Raw genomic sequence first — 23,531 nt, 5'->3', positions numbered from 1 at the left:
ATTCGAGAAAGTTTCTAGTGACCTCTGAGCTAGCTGGCAAAAACTTAAGTCTAATATAGTCAGTAGAGACCTAGTTAACGTCAGTCCTACGTCTACACTGCTGAATATATTATTCCAATGCGCAGAGCCTATTGGGACTATAGGAACTACACTACACTACGCTGCTCGATATCGGCTGGATTGGTAATCCTGGGCCGGCTGCTCGCGCTCGCCATGGCAGGGGGGGCGTTGCCCATTCTACGGTGGGGTTGCTCACCAAATATGGACCATTGACTCTGGCGATGACGTTCGCTGCATTGTTTATTGTATGTTGAGGGGGTTTGGGGGGGAGAACCCCGGAGGATGGACTTGGTTGCACCACTCACCCCTAAGGTTATCGTTACTAGGGCTACAGGCGCTCTGCTTATTGGGGATGCCCGGCGCGGTTGACCGGAGTGGCAGGGTAGCAGGGTGGGGGGCAGTTGAGGGGGAAACGGGGGGTTTGGTTATGTTGCCTATTTTTTCTTTGTGGTATTCTGTCAAGGTTCTATTTCCATCGACACAATCACGGGGTGGGGGGGGAAGGAGGGAAGGGATGGTTTTTCCTCAGGAAGCTATGGCAGAAGATATGGCAGGCACTCACGCACCTAGAACGCAACACATAGACATCTTATCCTGGAATGTGAACGGCCTGCAAAATAAAATTAAGCGGACGGTCGTCCTACAATACCTTCGCAGGCATGCTCCGGACGTCGTCCTCCTACAGGAGACGCATCTGCTTGGGAATCACTGAAAGGCCCTGGATAGGTTCGGCTACACACGGCGCGCGCACTCGGGCTTTACGACAGTCTCCAGGGGTGTAGGCATCCTTATTAAAAATTCATTGCCATTGGTTCTGGGACGCAGCTGGTCTGATTCCCTGGGTCGTTATGCGGCGCTGTCTGCGCAGTGGGAGGGTCGCCCTCTGAACTTCTGCTCACTCTACATACCTCCGAAGCTACACGTGTCCACCCTACCGGATGTGGGGAAAGTATTACTGGCACTGCCTCCGGGGACATTGGTGTTGGGTGGGGACATGAATGATGTGATAGCCAGAGACTTAGATAGGTCATCACCCTCACTGGGTGGGGAGGGGATACACCACCTCAGGGACTTTACGCAGGCTCTGGGCTTACTTGATCTATGGAGGACACATAAACCACACCTCAGACAGTATACGCACCTCTCGGTGGCCCATGGCACCTCCTCGAGAATCGACTACATTCTTACACGTACAGAATTTATGTTGGTACGCTGAGAAAATAACTCCAGTAGTGAAAAGCATAAGTGTAGAATTAAGGCATGGTGAAAGCACCAATAAGAACAATGGAAGGGCACAAGCAAAGCAAGGATCCTGGTTTAACCTGGACTGCTTATTAAAGAAAAGAGAAGTTAGGAGAGAAGAACGTAGCCTACGGAAAAAAATTTGAGAAATCGAGGGCGGATAACCTAGTAAAAATAAAAAGAGATTATATCGCCCTAATTCGCAAGGCTAAAAGATCCTATAAAGAAATGTGTTGGAGCAAGCTATTAGCAGCAATCGAAACCAAGAACACACGGCAGTTCTGGAAGCTAATCCAGTCAGCAACGGGACACTTGGTTGCTCCTATGTCTTGCGTAGTGAAAGAAGAGGTGTGGGCAGAATACATAGAGCAATTATACGCCCCTGGGAGCGGGACTGGAAACTAGGTACCAGGGGACTGGAAAGGCCTAGTAGAGGACCTAAAACAGGAATGCTCAATAATAAATGTCCATAAGATAGTAAGGACTCTAAATCTAACCAGGCCCAGATAATTTACCAGCCCTGATACTAAACTCAAACCAGACCTGGTGGACGGAATTCTTTGCGAAAATGTTTGCCTTAATTTTAGATCAAGGGATTATGCCTCCAAACTGGAAGGGAGCCATAATAAGACCACTACATAAGAAAGGGGATGTATATGCTGCGAAGAATTATAGACTAATAAACCTATTGGATATAGGTGACCTTTTTTTTTCTAAAATAATCCTTGGAAAGCTAAAAGTTTGGGTGGAACATAGGTCTATCGTCCCCGTCGAACAAGGTGGCTTCAAAGAAGGCCACTCGACGATAGATCATAGTTTTGCACTGTGGGCATTGGCTAGGAAATCGATGGAACAAAATGGCAAATTATTTTGCTGTTTCGTCGATTTCCGGGCGGCGTTCGACACAGTGGACCGAAATAGCCTCTGGGAAGTATTAGAAAATTATGGTATGCCACAGGGTATTTTAAACATCTTAAAAGATTTACATAGTGGCAATTGGGCCCAGGTCATTAAAGACACAAAGGGCTCACTAACACATAACATCCCAGTAAGGAACGGTTTGAGACAAGGGTGCGTTCTGGCACCCTTGCTTTTTTCAATTTTCTTGGCAGATCTCCCCGCAGCCTTAGAAGTTGAAAGAAGTGCGAGTCAACGTATGAATTGTAATAAAGTGTCATGCCTTTTATATGCCGATGACCTTGTGATCTTGGATGAAACCGAAATGGGCCTCCAAAGGAAATTAAATGTTTTTAAAGAATATTGTGATAAAAAGTTTTTAACTGTAAATATGGAAAAAACTAAGATACTATGCTTTGGAAAGAGGGTAAATAATTTTAATTGGTTTTTAGGACAGGATAAACTAGACGTAGTAGGTGAATACAAATCTTTAGGCCTCTGGTTTAATAGCACACTAAAGTGGAATACCCAAGTGGAGGCACAAACGGCTAAGGCTTATTCCTCGGTCTGTGGTCTGAAAAAATTCAACAAAGATTACGGTGACATGTCACACAGACCGCTTTTAAAGGCATTTGAAGTGATGATCCCCCCACAAGTGCTTTATGGGGCAGAGGTGCTTTACCTGAGTGGTAAAAGAGGGTGGGACCGGGAAGAAGGTAAAATTTTGAAAATGTTGTTGGCCTTACCAAATAGCTCCATGATTCAAGCTATCAGAATGGAGGTGGGTTTGACATCATGGGATTTAAAGACTCAAACGTCCTTAATAAGATTTTGGAACCGACAGGAGTCTGGTGGTGAAGAGAAGGTATCGATTTGGTGTAGAGAGGAAATTCAAGCGAGCAGCTTACGCTGGGCGCGAGATGTGAAGAAAACTCTCCAGACGGTAGCCGCGCGCTTGAAATTGAGCCTCTCTCCACCATTGTGGAACATAGTCTGCACTAAAAAATGCTTAGAGGCAAAGGGCTTGAATTTTCCAGATCACAAGACATGGACTATCTGAGGTTAAAAAAATCAGTGAATTGGGTAAAGAATGAATGGGAAAAGGAGGTCCGGTTCCCATATTTGGATTTACTGCCCAATAGATGGCTAAGACACGAAATCTTGAAGGCTCGGGTGGGCCTAAATCCATGGAAGATTGAAAGAAAAATAAGAATGGCCCTGATCCACCCGGACGGAACCTGTAAATGTGGCCTAGGAGTAAGAAATGATATTTTACATATATTGTTCGATTGTACATGGATTTTAGCAATTCGGAAAGCCTTTTTACGTCCAATTTTTTTAAAATATGAGGTGACCTCCCGTGCAGATGCCATTGACCTCCTTACAGAAATGTCTTTTTGGATATTACACTTGCATTGGGGAAATTTCTGAAAGCAACAAGAGAATATATAATGGAGGTAGCAAAGGAGGGCGGGAGAGATTAAAAAGTACATTGTTTCTCAATTTTATGCTATGGTTTTACAAGTGTTGTAAATGTGTAAAATGAATTGTGGTTTTAAATATATATATATATATTTTTTTTATCACTGTGTAATCCATTGCTCTATGTATGGTTTATAGACTATTGTCTAAATAAACTTTGTTATCAACTCACTTTTGATAGTAGTATTTTCACAAAGGTGACTTTATGAACTGTGATGAAAATCTTATAGTTAGAAGCCTATGAGGGAAGATCAAGGAGTGCTTAACATGCTCTTTACCATGTTCTCTAGAGGCTGAGAAGAAGAGGATCTTAGGAGAAGCCCTTTAACAGCCAGATCTCTATTGTTTTTCTCTGTATACCTGTTGGTCATATGGTTTTATACTTTAAGTTAATTACAGTGACCTGAACCATAAACATTTATTTTTATTCAGTGCAATTAATGACAGTTTACACTTTTACAGAGGAGGATTTCTGTGTGAGCCTGCCTCTTGGTGAAGAATATGAAAGAAAAAAGCATAAACTGAAGGAAGAACTTCGTCAAGATTACAGAAAGTATCTTAATCAGGTATGTTAATTTCAAATCTGAATTATGTTCAGCTTATTTGGTGGTCCTTCTGTAAAATAAGAGTGTATTTTAGGAACCTGAAATGGGAGATTCTAGATTGTTCATAAAATATGTTATTCTATAAACATGCACGATGGAATATTGGACTTGTATGTGTCCAAGAGGACCTGCAAACCGGGGCAGGCATTATTGGTTCTAAACTGACTGAAATGCACTATTTGAAAACACTTTTCCAGTTTAATGGATTAAATAACCTGCCAAACCTTCTCTTCGCAGCCACCCAAATAATAATTTCTATATTCCAATATCAGTCCCTTTGCCTTTACTCATAGGATTATGGCAGCAGATTGATGGAGATGTAGCAGAAAGCTACCACAGATGCCAAAAAAACACAAGTGGCGACCATGCCACAAGCACAACTCATCACCCCTGTTTTTAGATCCTCTTGGACACCTACAAGTCCAAAATTACCTCCTTGCCCTGCCCCATTAGGTAACTAATGTGACCTTCCTCCTTTCAAAATACATTTCTTTTCGTTGAAGAAGTTACCTTGGCACTGATCCTTTTTGAAAATGTGCAAGAAACGTTTAATATGTCCTGCAAGAATGCTCTTAGCAAGCCTGTAAGTTTTATCTCGCTCTCTGGATGCATGTATGGTCTTTCTTTTCAGAACTAGTTCTTCCACTTTCCCTTCTGCTCTGGGGCAGTTTCACAATTTTCCTCACTTATGCACATTTACTTATGGCAGCAGACATCTTCTCTTGAGAATACATGCTCTACTAGACTCTTTTATTCTAATTTTGTAACATGCATCTATTTTTTGACAGTTATGCTTGATAAAACAGGAAGTCATCCATGTGCATTACCCTTCAAAAGGACCGCCTGTTAAAATGATCACACAATTCCATTGCAAACATTATTTCTTTTTTAAAGTGTTATCCCACTATTATGTGAACAGTAAAAAGGATAATTTTTACCATACTCGCTATTTTGTGAATGGATTGTATGAAACTCTGTGATACTAGACAAACAGACTACTGAATGTGTGCTGTTTTTGTTTCACAATGTGGATATATTTATTTGTAATTCTTTTTATTGATATTGTACCAGTAGTCTGTCAGTCGAATGCTTCTATTTGGCTAATAAAGCATTAAAAAGACAGACAAACAATGCACAATTGTGCTATTGGTACATGAAAGTGCTGATTTTGTTGTCACAGAAAGATTAACACATTGATACAGAAACTGGTTTTCCAAGAGTATTACACTATAAAAACTTTTTGTACGTAACTTCCCTTACCCCAAAACAGAAACATTCCAGCTTAACTAATCTCATAAAAGTAAAGGAAAAATGATAGAAGAGTTTTTTAATAGAACTATGAATTATCTCCCAATTCTCAATGCTTGCCAGATATAACCAAGAACTGCATGACATAAGCCTGCAAGTTCTTAGGTTATTCGAACAAAAATTGGCCATAAAAACTGGACACTAAGTATGTTCTAAAAACACAAAAATACCATAAAATGAATAAGGGATTGCTGACTAATATTGTCGCAGGGACAGCAAGTTAATGAGGAAAACCTTGTTCTCTGTGGCAGTAAAACTGCCAAAAAGTGTACAGTGCACAGTCTAAAATGAATAAGATCAAATCTGTGTTCAGTTTTGGTCACCCATAGCAAATAAGTTTAGATTCCCTTCAACGGTCATAATCTCTACATTTCGCCTAACCGGGTCCATCGCCTGAATTTTTGTTTCTTATAGTTATTCTATGGTTACAAAAAAAGATTTTACTGTCGCTCTGGATTTATTGTCAATAGTGTTTGGGGAGTAAAATAAATTTGGGACACCAAGTTCGGTAAAGGTTTCTTGATATATGTAAGCCAAGAGATGGAGTCCCAATGGTCCAATTTAATACACTTTGCTAAAACCTGGCTAGAATATATCTGAGTTGAGTGCCTTTTCGTCAACCACAATAAGAGAGGGGCAACTTTAATTTTATTACCTATATACAGAAGTCCAGCTTCCGAATGAGTTATAAAACTGCCATTACTCTTAGGAACTGCGAGCAGTCTGTCAAGAAATGTATTTGCGTTAACCTGCAGACACCCTGGGTCCAACATAACCTCAAACACTTGCCCCATACGTTCTCAAAGAGAGACATTTGGTGTTGTACAAAGAGATCCATTATTTGATGTGTTTATGGCCAAGTTTCGTAAGAAAATTTAAAAATAGCTTCCAAAGCCCCTGCAATTTTGGAAACATTCTGTGATAAAAGCCTTTCCCAGTTAAAATTAGAGCCAATTATAATACCAAGGTAGTTAAAATTTGGGACCTTAGTAATGAGTCTCACCAATGATACCTACGCGACTGTGTATTCCTGGGGCCGGCGTTTATTGATATACGATTTTGATGATTACATTTTAGTTTCAGTTCCCCCACAATCTTGTTTAAACAATTGCGATTCTCCTATTAACATGACCAGAGAATCTGGATTTCATTAAAGACACGTAGGCTAACATTATGCTTATAACTTTTAATGCAGGACCAAGCAGCCGCATATGTCATAAAGTAAAAGTTCTATACTAGAACAAAACAGATGAAACAATAGTAGTAGTAACCAGGCAATCAGGCTCTTTTAAATGTGGATCAAAGAAAGGACAAGTCCAATGAGCATCCACGAAGTACAACTTGAATGAAGAAAGAGAAACTAAGAACTTCAAAATTCGAACAGCAGGAAGCAAATCCAAAGGATGTAGAACAGGAGCCATAAGGTAAATTCACGAGAGGTTGTCTGAAAAGAAAAAAGGTATAAATGAATTCAGAAATATGAAGAATAAGACAACAATTTTTTTTTTTTGCAGTAAATCATAGAGTAATCAAATATAAATCCTGTAAAAAGGATAGAACAAGTATAACATGAGAATAAAATACAAGTGCAATAGATATGAAATTAAATACAACCACCCAAGGAATGGGTGGGAGGGATAATGTTAGCCTCCGTGTCTTTAATGAAATCCAGATTCTCTGGTCATGTTAATAGGAGAATCGCAATTTCATTACAAGACCGGAGGCTACCATTATGCTTGTTGGTAGTCATGTAAAACAACATCAGACATATGAGTAATACGTTTGCAATAATGATGAGCAAATGTCCTAGAATTTGACCAATCAGCAGATTTAAGAATGTCTTCTAACTTACCACCACACCAGAAAGACTTACTTGCCATAGCACCTCTAATGGAATGTGGTTTAAAAAGATCCAGATTGATGCCGGCAAGGCCCATAATAATTTTAACCCATCTTGCTATAGAACTGGAAGAAATACCTTTATGAGGTTTAACAAAGGAGATAAGTAATTGATCAACGCCCTGAGGACGAAGAGAATTCATTCTTAAATCATATTCTTTCATGCAGTGAACAACACAAAGTTTATTACACATGTCAAAACGTGGGTAAAAAATACTATCAGACATAGTTTTGGTTCTCCTATGTAAATCAAATTTGACCCCAAACATATCATAGCTCCTAAATGAAATGTCAAGAGCCTTAACATCAGAAACTCTTCGACATGATATTAAACAAAGAAGAGTTGCCAATTTTAAAGAGAGGTTCTTTATACTCAAAAGAGAGTTCTCAGGCCAGGAACAGAAAAGGTCAAGAACTAATTTAACATCCCAAAGAGATTGATATCTTGGCTTAGGAGGTCTCCTGATCCTTATACTTTTAAGAATTCTACATATAATAGGATTTTTATCTACCGTCTTATTGTTGACAAGGGAATGACCAGCAGAAATGGCAGACCTATAACAGTTGATAGATCTGTAACTCAGACCTCTATCAAATTGTTCTCCCAGAAAATTAACTATATAAACGATAGGTGCTTCCACGGGATCCAGGTGCCTCTCCAAGCACCAATGTAACAATATCTTCCAGATGTTGTTGTACCGGTAATGTGTACTGGGGGCCCAAGATTCTCCGAGGAGAGCAGAAGCTTAGATCTCCTGACACCTTCCAGGCAAGAAGGCTCAAATTCCCCATCTGAACGAGAGGGTGAATTCGACCGTCTACGTCTGTAAGGAGGTCTAAAGGTGAAGGAATCAGGAATGGGAGATTGTAAGTTAGTTCCAGAGTAGTGGGAAACCATGCCTGGGACGGCCAAAATAGAGTTATCAGAATTATTGAAGAGCGCTCTTGTCTCACCTTTTGAAGTACTCTCTGGATCATTGCAAACGGAGGGAAGGCATAACCGATGATCCCTTCCCAAGATTGGAGAAAGGCGTTCACCGCTAGAGCACCCGGATCGGGCATCCAGCTGTAATAATTTTTCAGTTGGAAGGTCAGTCTGCTGACAAAAAGGTCTATTTGGAAAGGACCCCAGAAGTGATTGAGGGAATTGAAGACAGAAGAGTTGAGTTTCCAATCGCTGTAATCTATGAGGAACCTCGAATTCCAATCTGCACAGAGGTTGGATTTTCCCGGAAGATATTCTGCTCTGAGAGAGATCTTGTGTTCCAGGCAGAAAATCCAAAGTTTCTTGGCCAGGTTTGATAGGTCCTCCGATTTGGTGCCACCCAAGCGGTTTATATAGGCAACAGCGGACATGTTGTCCATTTTCAGAATTACTGATCTGCCTTGAAGAGAGTGCCTGAAATTCATTAGAGCATAGATCCCTGCGGTCAATTCCAGGTAATTGATGTGTAGAAAGGATTCTTCTTGAGACCAGATTCCACCAGTGTTTTGATCTTGGAGACCAGCACCCCAGCCATGAAGGCTCGCGTCTGATTCTAAAATAAAATCTGGAGCTGAACCAAAGATCGCCCTGCCATTCCATGCGTCCAAGTTGTCTAACCACCAGTTCAGTTCTGAGACAGCTTCCTGGTTTAGAGAAACGTGGTCTCCGTACCAGAGACCAGATCTGAGAGCTTTTGCCTTTATTCTTTGAAGGGCTCGATAATTTAAGGGGCCCGGAAAGATAGCCTGAATGGAAGAAGAGAGAAGGCCTAAGAGTCGGGCTAGTTCTCTCAAAGGGAGATTTCATTGTTTCAGGACGTGTTTTATCTCTTTCCTTATTTTTGAAATTTTCTTTTGAGGAAGAAGAAGACAATTTTTGGTGTCTACCGTGAAACCGAGGACTTCCATCGTTTTGGAAGGGGAAAGAATGGATTTTTCCTTGTTTATGATAAAACCCAAACTTTCTAGAAGGTCCACAACAGTTTTGAGATCTTGAATGATCTGATCGTAATCTTGAGACAGTATAAGGATGTCGTCTAGATAAATGATAAGACGAATACCTTTTTCTCTCAGAGATGAGGTGACTGCCCTCATCACCTTGGTGAAACACCAAGCGGCTGAGGAGAGGCCGAAAGGAAGGGCCTGGAATTGGTAAAGGCGGTTCTTCCAGATGAATTTAAGTAAAGGTTGATGAACTTTGGCCATGGGGATGGTAAAGTAGGCATCTTTCAAATCCAGTTTGACTAACCAGTCCCCTTCTAATAAGAGGTCCCTGAGAAGATGGATTCCCTCCATCTTGAAATGTCTGTAAACAAGGTATTTGTTGAGTTCCCTGAGATTTATAACGGGTCTCCAACCTTTGTCCTTCTTTTCTACGAGAAAAAGAGTGCTTACAAACTTCAGAAATTCCATGGGGACTTCTATGATGGCACCTTTTTGGAGCATTGAGGAAATTTCTTCCTCTATTATTTTCTCTTGATCCAAAGTAAGTGGAATTGCCTTCGGAATTGAGTTCTGAACTGGGTTTTGAAAGAAATCCACATGGAAACCAACTACAGTATCTAGAACCCAGGGATCTTGTGTGATAAATTTCCAATTGTGGAAAAAGAATTTCAGTCTGCCTCCCACTCTTGGACTCGAAGAAAGGGGAGTGGAAGGAATACTCACTTTGAGGGTTGGCGTCGGTAGGAGCTCCTCTCGCTCTGAAACCTCTGGAACGAAATCCTCTTCCTCTCGGGGGATAGAATGGAGGTTGGCTGGGGGGTTGATATCCTCTTCCGCCATAACCCCTAGATCTAGAAAAGGGCCGTCGGTTGAAGCGGCCAAAAGATTGGCCCCTTCTTCCGGCCCTTCCAAAAAGGTTGTTAGAATTGAAAACCTTTTTCATGTTTTGATGAGCCTTATCCAAGGCGGTAAAGGTACTAACATATTTACCAAGACTTTTTATTAAGTCTTCACCAAAGAGAAGACCTTTGGGATTAAGAGAAGGTTCTTTGTCCGCCAAATTGTTTAGTTTAGGGCTAATACTGGTTAAAACCACTCTTCTCCTCTCAGAGTTGTGCCCTGCATTAGCATTGCCCAACAAGACTAGAGCTCTTTGACTCCAACCACGAATTGAAAGGGTATCAAGAGGGGAGTCGTTGAGGTAGCTTTCCTCTGCTGCCTCAATAATTTTAGTTAAGGGACCCAAGATGTCTAAAACCTTATCTTGGCATATTTTTAAGGATCTTTCCAGTCCTTTACGAGGGTCCCTGCCGAGCTTAAATAGATAAGTAATTAGCTCAGGATCGAGATTTGGGGTTTGGCAAACTTTACCCTCTATAGAGGGTCTGGAGCATTCGGCTCTCAGAAGATTTCGAGTTTCCCTCTCCAAAGGGTTTCTGATCCACTTAGTGATAAACTTACAAATGTGGTCATGGGGGGGTCCATTCGGAACTTCTATGATGTTTAATATTAAGAGGGGAAAACATTTCTACCCCTAAGGGGTCTAAAATACTATCTTTAGAGGACGACGGAGCATCGCCACCAAAGAGAAGTGAGTCAAAATCTTGGTCATTATCATCCAGATCAAGGATATATTCATCTTGAATATCTGAGGCATCATCATTGAGATCATCATTGGTATCATTTTGAGCACTTTGGTAATATGTGTCGCGGGGGACACCCAGAACTTTTGTGCCGCTAAGGACACCTGAGGCAAGTGAGGTGAATTTACCTCCCGTGGAATTCGAGGTGCTAAGACCTCCTGTGCTCTCTGGGGTGAAATCAATATTATTAGTTTTTTTGTGCCTCTTACCCCTTATTTCTGCGTTCTCATCCTCAAGGTCGTCGTTATTAAAGTCATCCCTTCCGGGAGGGAATGATCTCTTGGAGGACATGACCTGGGAAAGAGTAGAGAACATGCAATATCTCATTTCTTTATGTATAAGATTCCTGATAGATTCATCGTTAAAGTCAGATTCAGCTGCGTTAGCTTGATCTGAATCGGAATCAGACATAATAATAATAAATCTATGATGCCTTGATAACTTAATGGATAATAATTATAATACATTTTTTTGTTATTTTTTTTTTTTTTTTGTACTTAAATAATTTATAATTCACTAATCTCTCTTTTTTTTTTTTTTTTTTTTTTAAATATATTAATGTAATAGGTTTGGGTGGGGAGGGTCCAAAAGGACGAAGAGACTCTTAATCAGTAAACAATATTATAAGAAACAAAACAGTATTAGAACTGTTAACATGTGAGGGTAGGGTAGGATTAATCGATCGTTTTAAGGGGATATAGGTGAAATTGCAATTTTTGTACAAGCGTTAGGAAAAAACGGCAGCTATGGTCGGAAACAGCTGATCGCGTCGTCGGGAAACTGCCTGTCTCCTCGAGCGCGATTAGTCCGTTGCCTAGGAGCACCCATTGCGAGTAATGGGACCGAGGAAGGTACCTAGGCAAGCATAACACGCAGCGCGTGTGTTGCCAACGGTCCTTCCTCGGGTCCCGGTGAAGCAATGGGCGGCGGTGAGGGGAGAAGTCTCCGATCCGCTAAAAAGCAGAAAGAAGCGAGGAACGCTTCAGGAGGAGGTGCATAGAGGCGCCTTAAGAGCCGAAATCGGCAAATGTAAAACAAATGGCATGAGCGAACGGCGAAAACGGCGGAAAGGGGAGGAAATGAAGGGAAGCCGAACTCCATAAATTGGAGGACGGGTGCTCGAGTCAGGGATAGGGTAAGGAACAAGTCATTACAAGTAGCCTAACTCATTTGAGAAGTAAATAATCAGAAAGCAGTATAAAACTAGTAATGATTAGGAGGATAAGAAAAACATGACTTATTTGCTTGGAGCCGCATTTAAAAGAGGCTGATTGCCTGGTTACTACTACTATTGTTTCATCTGTTATGTTCTAGTATAGAACTTTTACTTTATGACATATGCGGCTGCTTGGTCCTGCATTACAAGTTATAAGCATAATGGTAGCCTCCGGTCTTGTAATGAAATTCAGCAATTGTTGCATGCCCTTGGCCGTGCGGGAGATAAGCACTGCTTTGTCCACATAAAGGAGGACAGGCACATATTGTTCCCCCACCCTGGAGGAATTCTTCCCTCGTGTCCTCAGGACGTGGTAAAGATAATTGATATAGAATAGAAACCAAGATGGGGCAAGAATGCAGCCCTGTCTACCCCCCACCCCTTTTAGTTTTAAAAGGTGGTGTACATTCTCCTTCTTGGCCGTACCGTACTTTAGCAAAAGTGTCCCAATTAAGGTGTCTTGAAAGCTCAATCTGTGAGGCCTCTAACCCTGTCTTCAATATCGTGTCCCAGTACTTGCCCCTGTCCACTAGATCAAAAGAACAGAAGAGGTCCATGAAAGCTAAATTAAGAGAATCCTTGACATACTTGCCAATGAGCAGGGGAAGGTTTAGGGACTGCTCAACCTTGCCGACACCTGGGCTAAAGCTATATTGTGCATCTGAGAAGAAACTTCTCTCCTCCGCCCATTCTTCCAGTTTTTGTAGAATCACCCTTCCTAAGATGTGGCCGGAGGAATCCAGAAGGGAGATGGGGTGTTAACTTGATGATTGCCTTCTATCGGCCTTTATAAAATTGGGGAACAATGGTGGATTTTCCCAAGAGCCAGGATTTTCAGTTTTGATTTCGGCAATTAGCACATTAGTAAGCTGGCAGGGGGAGTGGGGTTGGGCACAGAATGTTGGATGTTGCCTAAAAACATCTATAAGCATCCCATTTGGGCTGGGAGCCTTGCCAGGGGGGCACTTTGAGAAGGCAGTACCTACGTGACTTACGGCAATAGAGCAGGCAAGAGAAAGTGGGCCATCTAAGCTAAACTGCCGGCCATCTGCAGGAAGTATGACCAGCCCCTTTCATTATAGACTTTTGAAAAGTGGCAAACTGAGTCTTCTGGTCCATATGACATGCTATTTTAGGGTAATTTTCTTCAGAGAAAAAAAGGCTGGTTTATGACCTTCCAGAACGCCATCGACGCCTTGCGCTCGGCTGCAGCTTGTAGGTCCTTCCATGTCCTAGCTTCAATTTATTTTTTTCACTCCTCTAACACCTTCTTATACATTTACCTGGCTTGCTGAATCACCTTAATATTACATGTTAGGGAGTTGGTAGCTAATTTTAAATTTCTAGATGCAAGAGAACTGGTATGGTTGAACCATCTGCAAATAGTTGGATCTGTGGGTTTTTTGTTTGAGTGATCATCATGTTAGACACGGATTCACAAAGAAAAACAAAGTTTGTTAAGATCTCATGTGTCTTGGCCTCCTCTGATAAACAGCACATCGCTGTTTTATTAGATTAATTAAATAATGTCCTCAAAAATATGTTTTGATCAATATTGAGCTGATATGTTTGGACTAGTTGATTCAGTGCCCATTAGATTCCCCATGTTAGACTAATGTTCTGATTTGTTACCTTTGCCTCAAAGTGTAAAGCGCTCGGATATCCTTCGGGATCAAGCTCGCGCTATATAAAACTTTATAAATAAATAAACATTCTCTCATTTAATACATAACTTCATTAGGGCAGGCATGCAATTGAAGGTTCATGGGGGTTTTTAAATCTTTGTAGCAGGACAATTTAAGCAATGAAAGACTGGGTTGTGGTCACTAATACAGGATGTTACAATGTTTGATTCAGATGGTAACAGAGCTGAATATGAAGATAAGATGAAAATCAGTGGGAGACCCCAGTGTTGGACTGGCCCGTCAGGCACTCTGTCCCTGCCAGATGTGCCACCTTCAAATGGCCAGGGTGTGGACAGGTTTTTCGGTCGAGGTATTTATAGCTCTGAACTATTGAAGGGGAAACAACACTCTTGAACAAGCAGATTCCTTCCAATGCATGTTGTCTATTGAAGCGTGACGCTGCGCCAGGCGCGCGCTTGGCCTCACTCACACCCCATCCCCATATGCTCGTTCCCTCCCCTCGCTCGCTCCCCTGCCCCCCACCAGGCTCTTTTATCTACTTGTTTTCAGTCGATGCTGGCTAGACTCGCACCCCATCCCCATATGCTCGTTCGCTCCGCCCCCCCCCCGCCCCAGCCCCCACCAGGCTCTTTTATCTACTTGTTTTCAGTCGATGCTGGCTAGCATTAAAAAAAATTCTTTTTTTTCTTTTTAACAATGCTCTTCGGTACCAGACAAAGCACTGACAAAGCCAAACAGCTCTTGCCTGTCTCTCTTACCTAATAAGGCGTCCTAAGATGGCGCACCTCCCCCAGTGCAGGCTTCAAAGGCCCCGAGGCGCCATGCGCCACACACTCCAGGTAGAAGACTGGCCTCTCATTACCAGAATGTGCAGCGCTCTCGGAATGCTCGAACACTGGAAGAGTCAGCGTGTTTTCCCCATGCCTTCATCTCCAACTTTCTGTTTTAAAAAATTATAGTTTTCGCATGGTTAATGCCCATTTTTAACCTAATCTCGATAAGAGACGTTTTTGCCAGACACTTCTTTCATAAATTAGCCGGGTGACAGACACTAATCTTGCCTACGAGGCAGGAGATGCCACCACACCTCCTTGCGATTTCCGGTTTGAGAAAGCACCGGATTTCAGACCTTACTGGCACACCACTTACTGAGCAATGTACAGGCTTGGAGAGTTTACTCACACTCCATCCCCCACAGGCCCTCGGGGCAAAATAGTGCTCAATTTGTATACAACAGGCAGAGGCTGCGTAGAGAGCAGCGGAAAGAAATTACCAATTTTCCCATGCAAGGAATTTCTTAACAAACTCTTGTGGAACTGCCAAGAATATTTGGGAAAAAATGGTAAACTCTTTCTGTTTTACAGACACCTCACATGACTGCTTTATTTATTGACTGCAGCCAAAATGGGTGATGCTGCAAAGAATTCGAAGTCTCTGTTTCTTTTTCCATTTCGCTCAAGATTTTGTTTTTGTTTGGTGAACCGGACACCCTGAGCTGTGTTCTTTAAATATGGTGGCCCCACTTTGCTTTGTTCACACTGCCACTGATCGCGAGTGGAATGCCCTTAATTGGGAGGCCAGCAGTGTCCTGTCTGTGTCCGCTGCCCATGCGTCTCGGGTCATTATGAGAGAGGTAACAAGTTGCGTTCAAAGCACGATTTCGCTATTTGTCATCAAACTCAACTTATTTAGCAAACAGCGCAGTCCACCGTCGCTTCTACTCCTATTGTGCATCTCCCTGGCACGCACTTGATCTTTACCTTTATCAATTGCGCGACGGCCACAGCTGCACCTCACCCCTTTCTGATCCTTCCTCTTATTCCCTCTCTTTAAGTCCCCTTCTCACTTACTGAAAACAAACACTTTAGCTTCTCCTGCTTTGTTCAAGATCAGGTAATAAACTGCATCATTCCCGGAGGTACTATATTATAAGTGGTGCAGCCTCGGAACAGACAAAACAAGCATTGAAAATGCAATAGGTCTCGCCTCTGATTAAGTTAAAGCCATTTGCTTTGCTAATGGTATTGTATAGCAAAGCAAATGGCTTTAATGTAATAAAATGCGAGACCTAATACATTTTCAATGCTTGTTTTATACTGCCAAATAGATCAATTCCATGATGACTCGACTTTGGAAAAACCCTGAGGATGCTAACAATGGAAGAGTATGAAATTTAAACCGGGGAAGGATTAGCATTTTTATTAAATTGCCTCTTGCTGTGAGACATAGTAGGAGACAGTTCCATTTTTGAGATTGAGAAGTACTAGAAGAGAGACACAAGCCATAATTAAGTGTAAACATCTCACCATGAATAGCAATTGCAACTCCAGATATGTTACTACATAAACATAGCTGTTCTCCATCTCATCCATCTGTTGATTATAAAAATAAGTGTCTGTATCTGTGCCGACTGAGATACTGGCGCAATATTGCCATGAAAGTTTGGGCTTGGCCCCATCAAATCCAGAGGGCATATATTAATTGAGTTTGTCAAAACATCAAAATACAAAGCTAACAATAATGGCAAGGCTAATATTCATCCTAAATTCATTCTGTTTTCTTTTATATTAGTTTTTCTGATCACTCATATAATTACAATGTAGGTTATATCGCAGTGGCTAGGAGAGCACTTCTAAGCTGTTGTAATTCATTCTTAGCCTGTTTCTTGTGATTGATAGAATAGCTAAGAGTACTCCATTCTACCACCCTCGCAAGTTAATCCCACACTATCCTGAGAGGAGCAGAACCCACATTCTCCTTGATAAAGTCTCCAACATACATTTCTGATACTTAATTTTGTGGGAAAGCTTGATCAAAAGTCAACCTTGTATACGGAGCCAAACCACCAAATTATGCAGCTATAGATAAAAATAAAGGACCTAGAGAAATCTACGATATACAAGTTCTTGAATGCTATTTATGTGGATGTTGGACAGGCCACATGAGGGGCTCGCTCCCTCCCCGCAGGACAGGGCCCGGGCCACCGTCAGCACCATTGCCCGGCCCAGCCGCCATCTTGGACACGGCACCACGCGGCCGTGCGGCCTCAGCCCGACCCCAACCCTGGGCCTGGCCAGGCCCCGACATCCCGGCACCACCCTCCACCCAGGAGGTGAACGGCCCACTTGGCAGGTCAATGGGAGTACGAAGTGTCGATGGCTCTTCCCCGCCAGGTGCCGAGCCCCCCCAGCCTCCTCGGGCGCTGGCTCCACCCCCCTGCTGGGTGTCTGGACTCCCTCATCCCAGACCTCCCGACCTCCAAGAGCGAGGGTCCGGACATCAAAGGGCGCCAGACCTATAACTGAGGCAGCCCCAGGACAGGAGGGCAGTTGTATCCTGGAGTCGAGAGACACCGCGACGAACTCATCCTTGACGGACTGCTGGCGCTGCCACAGCCCTGCCTTGTGAACTATTGTCCTGCCTGCTGGCGCTGCCGCGGCCCTCTGCAACCTTCATCCTCGTTGGGACCTGCTGGCGCTGCCGCGGCCCGTTGTAACCTTCATCCTCGTGGGACCTGCTGGCGCTGCCGCGGCCCGTTGTAACCTTCATCCTCGTGGGACCTGCTGGCGCTGCCGCGGCCCGTTGCAACCTGCATTCTCGTGGGACCTGCTGGCGCTGCCGCGGCCCGTTGTAACCTTCATCCTCGTTGGGACCTGCTGGCGCTGCCGCGGCCCGTTGCCACCTACGACCTCTTCGGGACCTGCCGGCGCTGCCGCGGTCTGACCCCTCCGAACACCGAGCTCGAGGATTGTGAGCCATCACCGTTACACCCCCGTACCCGTGGGTACCCAGACTGTCCCGCTACCCCCTTCCCCTACTAGAGACTAGAATTGAGAGGATCATCGTGTCCTGATTGCCTTGTATCGTACCACTCTACTCCCAGAAGTGCCTATAAAAGGTGTTACCCTGAACTTTGTGTGGTGTCCAACTGTGGGGGGGAAGTTACCTGTCTGTGCGATCACTGTGCTCGGCCGACCCTCCAGGTCCCCGTCTAACATTGGTGGCTAGCGGCGCGATCCGAACCAACGCGTACCGTACAGACAGTAACTCACCCTACGACTAAAACCACAATGACGACCAAAGAGAGCGGATCGGCGGAGAAGTTCCAGATGGAAAAGCTGGAAGAATACAACCACCGAGAGCTCAAACAATTTTGCATGGACTTAGGCATTGCTACCACCGGGCTAAGCACAAAAGAAGACTTCAAAAACGCCCTAGAGGCCTGGACAGAGACAAATACCGCAACCCCCCGGGACCCCGCAGCCCCGGAAGTCAACACCACCCGGACGGAGGAACGGAGAACAGGCCCCTCCCATGAAGAGATCCAAGAGCGGGAAAAAAATAGATTACACGAGTTAGACTTGGCACGACTCAGATTAGACGGAGAATTGAAACTGGCGGAACAAAAAATAAACTTAGAACACTTACGGCTCAGAGAAGAGCGAGAGGAAAAACAGAGACAGAGAGACCTCGAAGAAAAAAGACTGGCATACGAGCACGAGTGCAAACTAGCGGAGATAGAAATGCGCAAACTGAACAAAAACCTAGGGGTGCCCGAGCAACCGCACTCCCCGGGTCCTACCGAGCAGAAGGTCCACATCCCCAAGGATGTGGTCCGAGAATATCACCGGAACGACGACATACAGCAGTGGTTCAAGGCCTATGAGATTGCCATGACCGCCCACCGGGTCGCTCGAAGTGACTGGGGAGCCGGTCTATGGGGGAGATTCGTCAACGAGGGTCGTGATGCCCTGCTGCAGCTTCCGGACCATCAAATGACGTCCTATGACCACATGAAGGCCGCCCTCCTCAGTCGATATGGACTTACACCCGAAATGTACCGCCAGAGGTTCCGCAACTGCACCAGGATCCCAGGTACGACGTGGTTGGAATACGTGAACTATTTCAGCCGAGCCTTCGAGGGGTGGATCAAGGGTAACAACGTAACCACTTACGAACAACTCTTCAATCTCATTGTGTGGGAGCACCTCTCCAACAACTGCTTTGTCGAGCTCAGGCAGCACCTCCTCGACAGTAAATTGACTGAACCCCGGCAGCTCGCCACCGAGGCTGACCGGTGGGAGAGCACCCGAGTGGCCCGGAGTGGGCCGAATGAGCAGAACAGAACCAACCAAGGTCACCATCGTCCCCGAGGAGGAGGAGGAGGCCCGGGCCGGGGCAGAGACGCCGCCCCGGCCGCACCCACTAACGCCACCCCGGCCCCAGCAGGCCGGGGAAACCCCCCGATGCGCCCGGGGTTCCGAGCTAACGTGACGTGTCATCGATGCCAGCGAGTCGGCCACTATGCCAGTGACCCGACCTGCCCGAAGAACCAGGCCCCCGGGCCCCGCCAGATGGCGGCCGCCGCCCTGGGGGAAGAACAAGTCTCCGAAGACACGGAGACCTATGAGTCGGAGCAGTTCGAGTGGGAACCCGCCGCCATGACCCTGGCATGCCTAGGAGGAAGAGACATGGTCCCGCGGACTCCCCTGCCCGCCAACACTCTGAAGTACAGCCAATGGGTGAGCATCAATGGGCGCAAGGCCGAGGCCCTGCGTGACACCGGGGCCAGTGTGACGGCCGTCCGCTGTCACCTGGTGACCCCAGAACAAATCCTACCAAACGTACTTTGCCCCGTCCGATCGGCAGATAACTCGGAGAGCCTGTGTCGGATGGCCTGCGTCCCCTTCGAATGGGGAGGAGTGTCCGGCATGCTGAAAGTAACTGTCCGTGACAATGCCCCCGTAGACTGCCTCCTGGGGAACGATCTCGAGAGCTCCCCGTGGGCCGCTGTGGAAAGAAGAGAGCATCTGGGGATGTTGGGTCTCCCGGACTGGGCGTGCGTAACCACCCGATCCATGGCCACCCGCACCATCCCTAGACCAGAAGAACCAGAATGGGCAGCACCTCCGCCCTCGATCACTCCAGAAGAAGACTTCCTCCAGACCGACCACCCGGACCCCACCCCAGAGGGGTCCACACAGCCCCCCGAACTTCCCGACCTGGCTCAGTGGCGTCAAGAAGGGGGGCCCACCCAGGAACAATTCCGGCAGGAGCAAAAGACCTGCCCCTCCCTCGAGGGATTGCGACAGCAAGCGCTCGCCCAGAGCCAAGGAGACACCACCGGGGCCCACTGGGTTTATTGGGACAATGATCTCTTGTACAGCGAACAGAAAATCGCAGAACTGGGGGCCGGGCGAGTGCTGGTGGTGCCCCTCCACTTCAGAGACTTCCTGTTGAACCTAGCCCATGATGTCCCCCTGGCCGGGCACCTGGGCCAAGACAAGACCTACCACCGCCTGGTGACTCACTTTTTTTGGCCCAAAATGAGAAATGACGTATCCAACCATTGCCGGTCCTGCCCGACCTGCCAGGCCAGTGGGAAGAGCGGCCGCAAACTCAAGGCACCCCTACAACCATTCCCCGTGGTGACCACCCCGTTCGAAAGGGTGGGAATAGACATTGTGGGGCCCCTGGACCCCCGAACAGCACAGGGACATCGCTTCATCCTGGTCCTGGTGGATCACGCTACCCGCTATCCTGAGGCGGTCCCCCTTCGTGCGATAACAGCCCCAGTAGTGGGTCGAGCCTTGATGGGGATCTTCTCTCGAGTGGGCTTCCCCCAGGAAGTCGTCAGCGACAGGGGTACGAACTTTATCTCAAAATACATGAAGTCCCTCTGGCAACAGTGTGGGGTCACCTACCGATTCACGACCCCCTATCACCCTCAAGGGAACGGACTGGTTGAGCGGTTCAACCGCACGCTCAAAGGGATGATTGGGGGGTTGGAAGAGCCCCTCCGTCGCCAGTGGGATGTGCTACTACCGTGCCTTCTCTTTGCCTACCGAGAAGTCCCCCAGAAGTCCCTCGGCTTCAGCCCTTTCGAACTCTTGTATGGACACCCGGTGCGAGGCCCGCTCAGCCTAGTCAAAGAAGGCTGGGAAATGCCCCCTCTAAAGAACCCTCCAGATGTTTTCAAGTACCTCCTAACCCTCCGCAACCAGACCAGAAGGTTCAGAGAGATGGCAAAAGCAAACCTGGAGGCCAGTCAGGAGGACATGAAAAGGTGGTACGATCAAAATGCATCCTCCATCGAATTTGAACCCGGCCAACAAGTGCGGGTAATGTCTCCCACCGAACCATGCGCCCTGCAAGACAAATGGACGGGGCCCTTCAAAGTAATCGAGCGCAAGAGCCCTGTCACCTATCTCATCGATATGGAATCTTCCCGAAACCCTCTCCGGGTCCTCCACGCTAATAGACTGAAACCCCACTTTGTACGCTCCGAACTCAGTCTCCTGATGGCAACCGACAATGGAACCGAGGAGGACTCCGAACCCCTTCCTGACCTCCTACGGTCACGGGAGAAGGACGGCTCCGTGGACGGGGTCCGACTCTCGGAGGCCCTCACCCTGGAACAGCGCCAAGACTGCCGAGTCCTCCTGCTCCAGTTCTCCACCCTGTTCTCCCTCACCCCAGGGGTCACCCCCTGGTGCTTACACGACGTGGACACTGGAGACAGTCCCCCTATCCGCCATCGGGCCTACCGCGTACCAGATTGGGTACGGGCCTGCATCCAAGAGGAGGTGGCCAAGATGCTCACACTCGGGATCATCGAGCCCTCAGACAGCCCCTGGGCCAGCCCAGTGGTACTGGTCCCCAAAGCGGCCGCCCCCGGCGCCACGCCGGAGCTCCGGTTCTGCGTCGACTACCGGGGCTTGAATGCGGTTACCAGAACAGACGCACACCCCATCCCCCGAGCAGATGAACTAATCGACCGCATGGGAGCTGCCCGCTACCTCAGCATCTTCGACCTGACAGCGGGCTACTGGCAGATCGGTCTCACACCCCGGGCCCAAGAACGATCGGCATTCTCTACCCCTGATGGCCACTATCACTTCAAGGTCATGCCATTCGGCATGAAGAATGCGCCAGCAACATTTCAGCGGCTAGTAAACCAGGTCCTGGCAGGACTCGAAGGATTCAGCGCCGCCTACCTGGACGATATCGCTGTGTACAGCCACCACTAGTCCGACCACCTCCACCACCTCCGAGAGGTGCTACAGGCCCTCCAACGAGCTGGCCTCACGATCAAGGCCAGCAAATGCCAAATTGGCCAGGGGTCCGTGACCTATCTCGGGCACCAGGTGGGAAGCGGTCTGGTGGCCCCTCTGCAACTCAAGATCGCTGCCATCCAGTCGTGGCAGTCCCCCATCACCCAGACCGAGGTCCGCGCCTTCTTGGGACTCACAGGCTACTACCGACGGTTCGTGAGGGACTATGGCAGCATCGTAGGGCCCCTCACGGAACTCACCTCCAAAAACCAACCAAAGAAGGTCAACTGGACCCCAGACTGTCAAGCGGCCTTCGAGAAGCTGAAGGCCGCCATGTGCTCCGCCCCGGTGCTCCAGGCCCCCGACTACAGCCGGGAATTTATCGTCCAAACAGATGCCTCCGACCATGGCGTTGGGGCAGTCCTTTCCCAGCTGAACCCCGAAGGACTTGACCAGCCAGTGGCTTTCATCAGCAGACGGCTCCTGGCCCGAGAACGACGCTGGAGCACCATCGAGAGGGAGGCCTTCGCCGTGGTGTGGGCCCTCAAAAAGCTCCGGCCTTATCTCTTCGGCACCCACTTCCGGGTCCAGACCGATCATCGACCCCTGCAATGGCTCATGCAGATGCGGGGGGAAAACCCGAAACTACTACGTTGGTCCATCTCCCTGCAGGGGATGGACTTCACTGTGGAACATCGACCCGGCCAAGACCACGCCAACGCGGATGGCCTGTCCCGCTTTTTCCGCCTCGACGAGGAAAGTCCCCAAGAAGATGGGTGACTCTCCCCGCCTTCAGCTGGGGGGGACGCATGTTGGACAGGCCACATGAGGGGCTCGCTCCCTCCCCGCAGGACAGGGCCCGGGCCACCGTCAGCACCATTGCCCGGCCCAGCCGCCATCTTGGACACGGCACCACGCGGCCGTGCGGCCTCAGCCCGACCCCAACCCTGGGCCTGGCCAGGCCCCGACATCCCGGCACCACCCTCCACCCAGGAGGTGAACGGCCCACTTGGCAGGTCAATGGGAGTACGAAGTGTCGATGGCTCTTCCCCGCCAGGTGCCGAGCACCCCCAGCCTCCTCGGGCGCTGGCTCCACCCCCCTGCTGGGTGTCTGGACTCCCTCATCCCAGACCTCCCGACCTCCAAGAGCGAGGGTCCGGACATCAAAGGGCGCCAGACCTATAACTGAGGCAGCCCCAGGACAGGAGGGCAGTTGTATCCTGGAGTCGAGAGACACCGCGACGAACTCATCCTTGACGGACTGCTGGCGCTGCCACAGCCCTGCCTTGTGAACTATTGTCCTGCCTGCTGGCGCTGCCGCGGCCCTCTGCAACCTTCATCCTCGTTGGGACCTGCTGGCGCTGCCGCGGCCCGTTGTAACCTTCATCCTCGTGGGACCTGCTGGCGCTGCCGCGGCCCGTTGTAACCTTCATCCTCGTGGGACCTGCTGGCGCTGCCGCGGCCCGTTGCAACCTGCATTCTCGTGGGACCTGCTGGCGCTGCCGCGGCCCGTTGTAACCTTCATCCTCGTTGGGACCTGCTGGCGCTGC

General features: G+C 47.2%; 1 protein-coding gene across 7 annotated transcripts in view; it reads left to right on the top strand.

Moving 5' to 3' along the window:
- Positions 1–23,531, top strand: part of CSPP1 (centrosome and spindle pole associated protein 1) — a 1,229,219-nt gene that overhangs the window by 67,296 nt on the left and 1,138,392 nt on the right. For all 7 annotated transcript variants that reach the window (XM_078687197.1, XM_078687198.1, XM_078687199.1 and 4 more), the window contains exon 4: positions 4,144–4,247. In XM_078687197.1, the coding sequence (XP_078543323.1) occupies positions 4,144–4,247 (104 nt within the window). The remainder of the gene's footprint in view (positions 1–4,143; positions 4,248–23,531) is intronic.

This window comes from Lissotriton helveticus, chromosome 4_1, assembly GCF_964261635.1.
Source record: "Lissotriton helveticus chromosome 4_1, aLisHel1.1, whole genome shotgun sequence".
Taxonomy (NCBI): domain Eukaryota; kingdom Metazoa; phylum Chordata; class Amphibia; order Caudata; family Salamandridae; genus Lissotriton; species Lissotriton helveticus.
The sequence above is the reverse complement of the archived record's forward strand: the minus strand, read 5'-3'. Positions and strand labels throughout refer to the sequence as shown.